Source organism: Anopheles ziemanni, chromosome 2 (assembly GCF_943734765.1).
Source record: "Anopheles ziemanni chromosome 2, idAnoZiCoDA_A2_x.2, whole genome shotgun sequence".
Lineage (NCBI taxonomy): Eukaryota > Metazoa > Arthropoda > Insecta > Diptera > Culicidae > Anopheles > Anopheles ziemanni.
Genome location: NC_080705.1, coordinates 5,636,800 through 5,646,461, shown reverse-complemented (window position 1 = coordinate 5,646,461; position 9,662 = coordinate 5,636,800). Strand labels below are relative to the sequence as shown.

At 48.4% G+C, this 9,662-nt stretch overlaps 2 protein-coding genes across 2 annotated transcripts; both read right to left on the bottom strand.

The window, feature by feature from the left end:
* Positions 1-87: 87 nt before the first annotated feature.
* On the bottom strand, positions 88-812 carry LOC131291494 (barrier-to-autointegration factor). The gene is made up of 2 exons (XM_058320715.1): positions 675-812; positions 88-599 (listed from the first exon to the last, which is right to left on the bottom strand). The coding sequence occupies exon 2, from the start codon at positions 574-576 to the stop codon at positions 304-306; it is 273 nt and encodes a 90-aa protein (XP_058176698.1). The 5' UTR covers positions 577-599; positions 675-812; the 3' UTR covers positions 88-303.
* A 709-nt stretch (positions 813-1,521) lies between these two features.
* LOC131285151 (neurogenic locus notch homolog protein 1-like) lies at positions 1,522-5,712 on the bottom strand. The gene has a single exon (XM_058314042.1). It carries the CDS (start codon positions 5,710-5,712, stop codon positions 1,522-1,524), a length of 4,191 nt encoding a protein of 1,396 aa, XP_058170025.1.
* Between the last annotated feature and the right edge of the window lie 3,950 nt (positions 5,713-9,662).

Here is a 9,662-nt window from a genome sequence, read left to right as displayed (position 1 = left end):
AAGCGTCATATTCGTGCTCCAACCAGAAATGACGAAATCTTCTATTTCGGATACAAATATGAAGACAACCAATCGCTTGATCTTAGTTTGTGGAAACTTTAACTTTAATAATGATACAAAATAATGCATTCGTCCGTATTTTAAATGTTATTTGAACGCCCCAAACCTCAATCCATGACGAGAGGTTCGGTTTGTGCGGCCAATTGTAACCTTACCGTCGATCAAATATTTATCTCTTAAAAGCCATTTAGTTGTACATGGTAGCGGAAGTTTGAGAGGGTGGTAAAATTGCTCTACAACTATTTACAGGAATTCGTCACACCAATCACTCAAACACTGGTAACAATCGGCCGCCTGTTTCGAGTTTGCTCCGCATGTGTCCTTCATCCATTCCTTAAACAGTTCCGCGTCCTTCTTGAGGATGAGGTACTGACCGAGGACCGTGTATGCTCTGTCGAATCCTGCGGCTTCCAAACGCTTTCCCAACACATCCCCAACACCGGCGAGATCTGTGACGGGCTTTTCTCCCATCGGCTCGGCGACAAAATTTCTATGTTTCTGCGAAGTACTCGACATCGTGCTGGTCTTTCGGTGGTCAGCTGTAACAAGAGCGCGGTTGTGAGTCATGATGCATCCTTGATACACACTGTTTCTGTTGCTTAAAGAGTACTTACAAATCAAACGAATATGAATTGAAGTAGAAAATCTAGATGACCAGTGTTTTGGATATTTGTTTGCTTAACTTCTACACAATTTGCGTTTCCCCGCTTTCGATGCGATGCAAGGTGATGATGCTTTTTGAGAAACACAAATGACAGATATTCAACTTATGACAGTTGCCAACGGCTTCTAGTCAAAGTCAATCTAGGTAGAAGGTCTAGAATTAAATTTCTGTCCACATGTAAGGCCGCGTCCACACGGCATCGTAGCGTAGCGATTTTGACACTCCGTCGTAGTGTCAACTATTTTTTATGGCCGTGGCTAAGGGCTCTCGACCAACATTTACACTACGACGGAGTGTCAAAATCCCTACGCTACTATGCCGTGTGGACGCGGGGTAAACGAAACAACGATGTCTACCCATGGAATGACTACGCTAAATAGTGCATGAATTTTCAATGAGGAAGTTTTATTGAACAAAGATTAATAATAGCACAATATGTAAAACAGTTCTCCATCCTAAATTTGATAGATTTGTATTGCGTATGAAGCAACCTTTAGCCAATGGCAGTCACTTTGAATGCAGCTGACATTATTGTCAGTTAAATTTTAAATTTCCTTTTTCGATTAACGTACAGCTAGTTGTCCTGTTCTAGCACAAAGATGAAACAGCATGACCATTTTCGAAACGGCCACATCATGTTTGAATTGTTGTTCGAATTACACGTTGGACACGTTTGATGAATTGTCGAAAAGGTTTAATTTATTTTTCCAAAAATCGAAAGGATATGTGTACAATTTATTTATTTTGTCATACAACACGTTCTTCAAAACACAAAGACAAATAGCGAGGCCATCGAACTACCCTAGACGCATATTTTCGCATATTTTTCCTCCTCGATACTGTGCACAGAACGTGGATGCATCGGTAAAATTGCATTCCTCTTCCGCCGCTTGGCAATCGTAAGTGTTGCAATGCTTCGGACAATTATCTGGCTGAACAATGCAACGTGAGCATTCCAAACTATTTCTGTTAGAAGGTGTATTGTAGATCACATGAATATCAATATTATTGCCAGTATCACCTGATCCTTCGTCGTCCTCATCATCAATGACCCGCCGTGGGGCCAAGTACCATCTTGATCCGATCTGTATTGAGTGCGCCACGGTGAGATAGATATTGTCATCCTCCGTGAAACAGAACGACCCGCAGATGGTTTCACGCTCGTGGTGGCAAACACCCGATGCCTGGCAAATTCTTGGCGAGAACACCGAACAGCACAGATCGACCGTACCTTGCGTAGCTGCCGTGTCATCATTACTTGGCATGGAGCTTGTGGTTCCATTGAGACATTGCGTGCAGGTGATAGCGGGATGCATCGGCAAACCATCGGTACAGCTGGAACCCGAGGACATCCGTGTGCAGACACGTTTGTAGCAAACTCCGTGCCGTAGTTTATAGCCTTCTGGACATGCCGGGGTTTTGTAGAGTTTCTTCAGACAGACGCCGTTGTGGTAGTGGTATTCCTCGGGGCAGTTGTAGATGGCTTTCTCGGTCTTCAGTTGACAGAAGTTTGTGTCGTACCGATCCGGGCTGGTACCAGCGGGGCATGAAGGCTTATTGGAGGTCAGCTGTCGGCATACTTGCCCATCGAAGATCGCTCCGGAAGTGGTACACCGTGGTGCTTCTAGCTGGCAGAAGCTCTCCGAGCACGTGGCACCACTGGCGCAGTGTGCGTTCTCTATCAGACCGCTGTAACATTGTCCACCCATGAGGGCGTAGTTTGACGGACACTGGGGTGTTCCACCGACGCACAAAGAACCCACCCGGGTGCCCTTTCCATGGCACGATGGATCAGCAAAGGTTCGCAGATAACATTCCCCATGTACAAGCGTGTATTCTGCATCGCATCGGCCAAGCTGGACACACTTACCCTGAAGCTGAAAACCTTTCGCGCACACCGGTGCCGCGTACTCCGACTCCTTGCACTCGTGCGTGTGCGATACGATACAGAAGCCTCCACATAGACCGTATTCTTCCGAGGGACAACGAGGTCTTGCGACGTGCAGCTTCACGCATTGGCCGGCACGCAGGAAGTAACCCTCACCGCAAACCACTCGATCCGCCACGCAGACTTCTCTTCTCTGGATGGTCATGTGAGGCGGGCAATTCGGTTGCTCCGTCTGGCAGCTAACGCAACGATCGTCCAACAGTTGATAGCCCTTGGAACACACTGGGATCGTGCTGCGCCAACAGCGTCCACGAGCGTCAACCTCCGAGGTACAGTCGGTGGCAACAAACGGTGTGTCGTCGCACTCGGGAGGATCGGGATAGACACAAAGCCGGCCCAACCGGTACGTCCCACCAGGGCAGGTCGCTGGTTCGGTAAAGCGGACACATGCGCCATCGATGTAGATCGAATCGGCGCTACAAGAACCCTCGATCGCGCAGTCCTCCGAACGCTGAACGAATCCTTCCGGGCAGGTGGGACGGGTGAACTCACGCTCCACACAATACGACCCATCGATGGTTCCGTTTCGGCAGAGAGATCTCCGGTAACAGGCACCCTTGAACAGATCCGAACCTGGTGGGCAAGGTTTCGGCGATCGGAGCTCCCGCTTCTCACATGTCGTTCCCTGCAGTTTGAACCCGTTAGGGCAGGACGCCTGGAAGCAGCTTTCTCCATCACGGGTGTATCCGGGTGGACAGATGGGATGGAGGATGACGTCTCTGGAACAGCCCACTCCTGAGCTTCCACCGATCGCCTCGTACCCTTCCGGACAGCGCTTATCGTAGTAAGCGAAGCAGGAACTATTGACCCGCTCGTAACCGGGAGGACACACAAGCCCTATCACCTCCTGCGGGGGACAATCCTGTTGACCGCCCGTTAGACAGCTCGCCGGACCATATGCAGGAGGACGTGGCAGAGAGGAAACAGGCGAAGGTCCCAGGTGATCAGCACACGGTTCAAAAGGACACGGTGGAGCAAGACATTGACTGAGACAGTACAGGTTGGCGCAAAAGGCACCGTAGCATGGATTAAGGAAGTTCACGAATGGAGTGTACCCCGCGGATCGGAAGGTACAGTCCGCCCCGGTGCGTTCGTAACCTTGAGGACACATAAGGTCCACCTCACAGTAGCATCGATCGTTGCGGTCCGTGTAGATTGTGCGCGGTGGGCACACGGCAAACGTTTGGATTGTCCTCACGCAATCGCCCGACCTTCGTTCGTAACCCTCCGGACATATGACATCCCGGTGGGTGATCGACGCCTCCACTGTCGTCCGACTTATGCACACTTCCCCGTCGTACTCGAACCCGCCAGGGCAAACGAGTCGTGTGGCATTGATGAGTCGACGTACCTCACGTATACAGGCGTCCGACCCAGCCTGGAAATGTTCCGGACACTCCTTGGCCACCGAACACCGACCGTCGAGTGGATAGGACCCATCTGGACAGTGAACGTCCTCCTTAACGGTGCAACTCTCACCCAGTAGCTCGTGTCCACTCGGACAGGCTAGCTCTCCGTGGACGCACAGGTTCTCGTACTCGTAACCCTTCCGGCAGCGATACTTACGGTAATCGTCACCACTCTTTATGCACATTCCCTCCGACCACTGGTAACCGGACGGGCATGCCGGCTCATTCCACTCACATCTACCACCCGTGAGGTTCCCGCGAGGACACTGGATCGCTTGTTCGTCACATCGGACACACAGATTAACGTTCGGATTGTAGTGATAGTTGGAGCGACACAGTGGTGTCTCGCTGATGCATTCCGGTCCGTGCTCGTTCGTCCCCGGCGGGCAACTGTAGGCCGGATGGACCGTTTCCCGCACGCAGTATCCGTGGTCGTTGAGGATGTACCCTTCCGGACAGGAGGCGGTCAGTCCACACCAACTTCCGTGCTTCTGATACGGTCCACAATCCATCCGGCAAGGGGTCGTCTTCTTGCAGAGGCCATGATCGTCCAGCGTGAAGCCTCGAGGGCACCGTGGCACATCAATCGCGCAGTACTCTCGCTGGAAAGGGACACCCTCGGGACAGGTCGATCGTGCTTTGCTTTCCCGCACACAAACCCCGTTGCGCAAGCGGCCCGGTGGCCTACAGTGTGCTTTGGAGACGATGCAACTTCCTGGCACTTGTTCCTGGAGTTTTCCAACCGGGCAAGTGGCCGCCAAGTGTTGTTCAAACTCACACGAGCACACGTTGTTGAGAGTACCTCGCTGACACCGGGCGACTTCCACGCAGGATCCATTGTAGAAATGCCCCGAGCGACAGGCCGGTCTTCCGACCACACTCCACGCTTCACACCGGCCTTCGTTGAACGTTTCTCCCGTGGCACGACACTCCACTGGTAACCGGTACATCACCGAACTGATCCGTAGGTCCGGTGAGGCTTGCAGCAGCCGCACGCAACGGCCCCAATGGTTGCTGTACCCTGGTGGACAAATGGTGGCCACCGTTTCGTCCTGACAATCACAACAATCGGCACAGGCAGCCGGTGCACAGTTCCCGCTACGTTGCTCGGTGTAACCCGGTGGGCAGAAGATACGCGCCCCAGCCGGAAAGCAAAGTCCATTCTCCCAACGATACCCGGGCTGGCAGATCGATTCCCGGACACAGCTGGTTCCCTTCGAAACATAGCCGGGCGGGCAGCTGTAGCTACGAATAACGCATCGGGAACCTTCGCGGGTACTTCCCGGTGGACACTGGATGTCCTCCAATATACATCCGCCACCAACCGCACGTTGTACATAACCCGGTGGGCAACTTCCTTGTCGCTTTGAACGACAGTATTGTTGCCGACTGTCTAGGGCGTAGTTCTCCGGGCAGGTACGGGTGCAGTTCTGTCCGCTTCCACACTCTGCTAACAGCCGCACCTTATCCGGGAGGACTGGCGTCCGATCGAGGAGGACTCTTTTCCTTACGTTCCCTTTCGAAGACTCTGGAGATGCGTCCACCGAGCAGAGGAGGCCAACAGTGGCCAGTAGGAGGCTTCCTATGATCAACCACCGGGAAAAGGGACTAGATCCAAGCAGCGGTCCCATTTTTTGTCACCCAAAATTCACTAGGATTGTCCGCAGGAAACACCATCAAGCTGTTCAGCAGCAGAAATACAATTGTCCTGTAACTCCGAGGACCACCGGACGACTGATGCGATCGCCAGCTCGACAGAGAGATTATAATAATTGTTCCAGTCATCAAACAACGGCGTTGGATTCGCAACATTGTAAGTATAACTTTAATTGTTATTTGCAAGATTCGTCATGTGTTCGTAGATTCGCAAACTATTTTATTGAATTTTTGATAAATTTAATTTTGTTAACTCGTTTTGAAGAGTTATCTTTCAATTTTGTTCTATTTTAGGCAAATATGTTTTTTTTTCGATTTAACTTATATTTGTGAACTTCCTTAACGATAAAATTATACAAACAAGTAAGATATTGGCATTCAAACATTTGGCGAGTTTTCTTTAACTAATTAATGTAAAATAAAAATCGTCTTGCATGTTTTGGCAATCGAGTTTGTTTATGACCTACAAATTCGATTTATTTGGGGATCATACAACAATTAAATAAAGACGATCGTTGTTGTAAAGTATTTTTTGCAGATCAAACCAATCAATGCAACACATCTTCTAGGGAGATAGGAATAGATCGCGTGATGATTAGCCGATGTGTATAGTAAATATTAGCTGAAGATCATTGATGAGCGAAGTAAATAAATAAAATACATTGTTGCCGCAGCCGAAGGACGAAACCTACGCGTTGTTGATGCATGTAATCGACGCATCTTATCGGTAACTAACTTCTAGGGGAAAGTTGAGAGATAGGGTGAGTCAAAGAGTGTGCATCGAGTGCAAGTGCAAGTACAAATGCGTGTGATAAGGGTATTTGCTGACCAATTGAGTCATTGATTGGTTGATCTTATTTAAATACAATGAAGTTCAATGTTAGAGATTATGTTGTTCGTGATGATCTCTCCATTCGATGGAGCTCTCAACTTAAAATAATATATTTTCCACACAAATTAACATACTGCAGCCAAGTCAAACAGTATTGAGAAGAGAACGGGTTGGTTTTAATGGCCAATTTTTGCGTACCTGTCGGGCTAGTGTCTGGCATTGGGTGTGTTTTGGGAAGATCATTCAAGATGCAAGTTTCTGTCAAACGATATAGCCATTATAAATGACTTATATCCCGTCCCGGCGCGCGTACAACACGTTGACCACGCGCACCGATCCCGTTCCCGTGCCTGCTGATGATGACATTTCACCTTAAATGGTGCTCCGGAGCCATTAATAATGTGACGCATCTACCCGAACGAAACCTGGGTGATCTACGGTTTATGCGCAGGCCGAATGTCGCATTTCTTGTAAGAGACGCGGGCACCCTCTGCGCCTGCCCGCCTTATCTGGTGCCGCAAAATCTCGAATCAGATTGTCGTCCCGCGAGAAACCGGAGACTGTTGAACGCACCCTTGGCTTCCGAATGCAACAAACACCAAACGTGGCCGTGGCCGCTCGTGATCTCGTTGTGCAGCAGCCGCCGCTCCGTGGTGAACAATATGTTCATTAGACGGGGCAGATTTTTATCGGTTATTGGCTTTTTATGCAAACGGTGAAGTGGTATGAAACGAAACCGCTCCTAAGGTTTATGTTGTACTTTAGGTGAGGGCGCCCCAGCCAGGTGAAGGTGTGCGGTAGAGAGCATAATTTTAAATGACTCTTTCGTCTTATGGTGGACTTGGCGTTGGAAAAGGTGTACCAAATGAAAAACACAATTTTTTATCTTTTTTTTTGTACGAAGCAATCCGAGGGCGCTATTGTTTCATGACGGTAAAGCATAATCATTTATAGTAGAGCATGGGTCGATGAACTTGTTCAGAAGCGAGCTGGATTGAAGCGAAGCATAATGCACGCGAATCAGTTCATTATAAAAACGGCAATAAGGCTAAACAAACCCGAACAACTAAGCATATAAAATAGTATAGAAAAAATAACAAAGTAGCACAAGCAACCAATACATAATATGAGACAACAGTAACAGAAAATAACTTTATTTTCACTAATGTGATACATTCTTTCAACTCTTTTTCTAAATTTCTTCAATCATTTGTGAAACAATTTAACAAACTAACATTTTCTTATTTTTAATATTACTTCTAGACAACTTTTCTAACTTGTGAAAACCGGCGAGCCAACTTTCTTTGCCAGATGCATCCTTCGATAGAAGGTATTTGCGCGGCTTTTCGGAAGTCTTGCTCTTGCTACTGCAAGGATGTTTTTGTTACTGTTGGCAAAGGTTGCGTGGAAAAAGTATTACCATGCTTGCTATGATTTCGTAAAAGCGATTTAGATTAAGCACCAAGTGGTTGTAATAATTTGGGAAATGTTTATTTTTCATGAAATATGCTGAAAACGAAACCGTGGAAAGTCAAGTTTCGGTAACTTGCCATTCAAAATTAAGGAAACCTCGACTAGCACCGCTAGGGGTTCACGGTTGTCGTACGGAGGTGTGCGTGAAATGTTGTAAAACCCGAACGTACGGTCGTGCCAAAGGCCGCTGCAGGGCGGCAAAAGAAGGGCAGATACTACCGACCCGTTCTGGCCACCACGTTCGCCAAGATGCATCTCAGCGGGCCGAGGTTGAACCGCGCTGCAAACGGCCGATGACGCGCAGTGCTACGAGAGACACGCCGTCGGACGGATGGATATTACCGCTGCGCCATAACGCTTGTCAAACGGTCAATCGCGGACAGAGTGAGTGAGCGTCGAATCGATTCGTTCCGGTGTGTGGCAGCTTCGAGCAACGGGTGGTGCGCGCGTGCGCTTGGTTCTATTGTGCAAAAGGAAGCAGGAGTGAGGAGAAAAAAATATATAAAAAATGAGCCCATATTATATCCTTGCCATGGTGATGTGTGTACCCGGGTAGGCGCAAGTTTGTGTGTGTTGCCGACCGATTGCGGCAGGAGCAGAAGGAGTGCATTCACAAATTGCACCTGCGAAACAGCATTCTCCGGTCTCATGGAAGGTTGATTGTTGTCAGATGGTTTCTGGGCGAAAGGTGCATTCAAATAAGTCGTCCTTTTGATTTTCCAACGGTCATCGGTGTACATCATATGGAACCACAATGCGATAAGAAGGTATCCAGGAAAGACCACGACTAAGAGATTGATTGATGCATACCTGACACACATTCGAATGATTTGATGAAAGAAAGGAAGAGGAAAAGAAGTAAAACAACAACATCAATTTGAAAAGCTCCAAATAAATTCGATTCGGTGGATAACCGTGCCAAGTTAAACAAACATCACAGAACCGAATTGTGCAAACAAGGATAAATTCGGCATCCTGACCTAGAAACCGAAAAAATTGGCCCTTCTTGGCTTGGTGTGAGATGATAAAAAAGGCATACAAACGGAAGGGCTTGTAACGGAAAAGCATACTTTGATAAGGTTTGCAGAAAAAACCAACCGTGCGTGGAAAAGCTTCGTCTCGAGTGCTTGTGCTTGAAAAAAGGAGGTGAACCTGTGAATCCTTACGCCTACTACCGGCGACAACGTGAGGTGTTCTTGATTGTGTTCTTTTGTTTGTCAGTGTGTGTGTGTGTGCTTGATTGTGTGCTCGCGTGTGATAACAAGGTAAAAAGGGCGGTGGAAGAAGATTTGCATATAAATTGATCGTACAACATCGCAGCACCAGCGAGGTGTGCGCCAAGGAGTTTAAGGTCCTTGTCCGGAGGAAAAGTGCCTCTGTTACGTTGTGTTTCGTTTGGTTGTTTTTTTTTCGAACCTGCTCCGGTGTGTTTGGTGTGAAAGTGTGTTGTTAGAAATTGTGTGTGGAAGGTCGGGCCAGGGGTGGAAAATTTGCATTCCCGGTCGAGGAAGTACTGGTGGAAGTCGGTGAATGGTTGTAACCGTTCGCGTCCTCCGGTTGTAGACGGTGCGAATTGTCAAGGTTGAGTTCGGCGAGCTGTCCGCAGCAGGAACCGTAGGC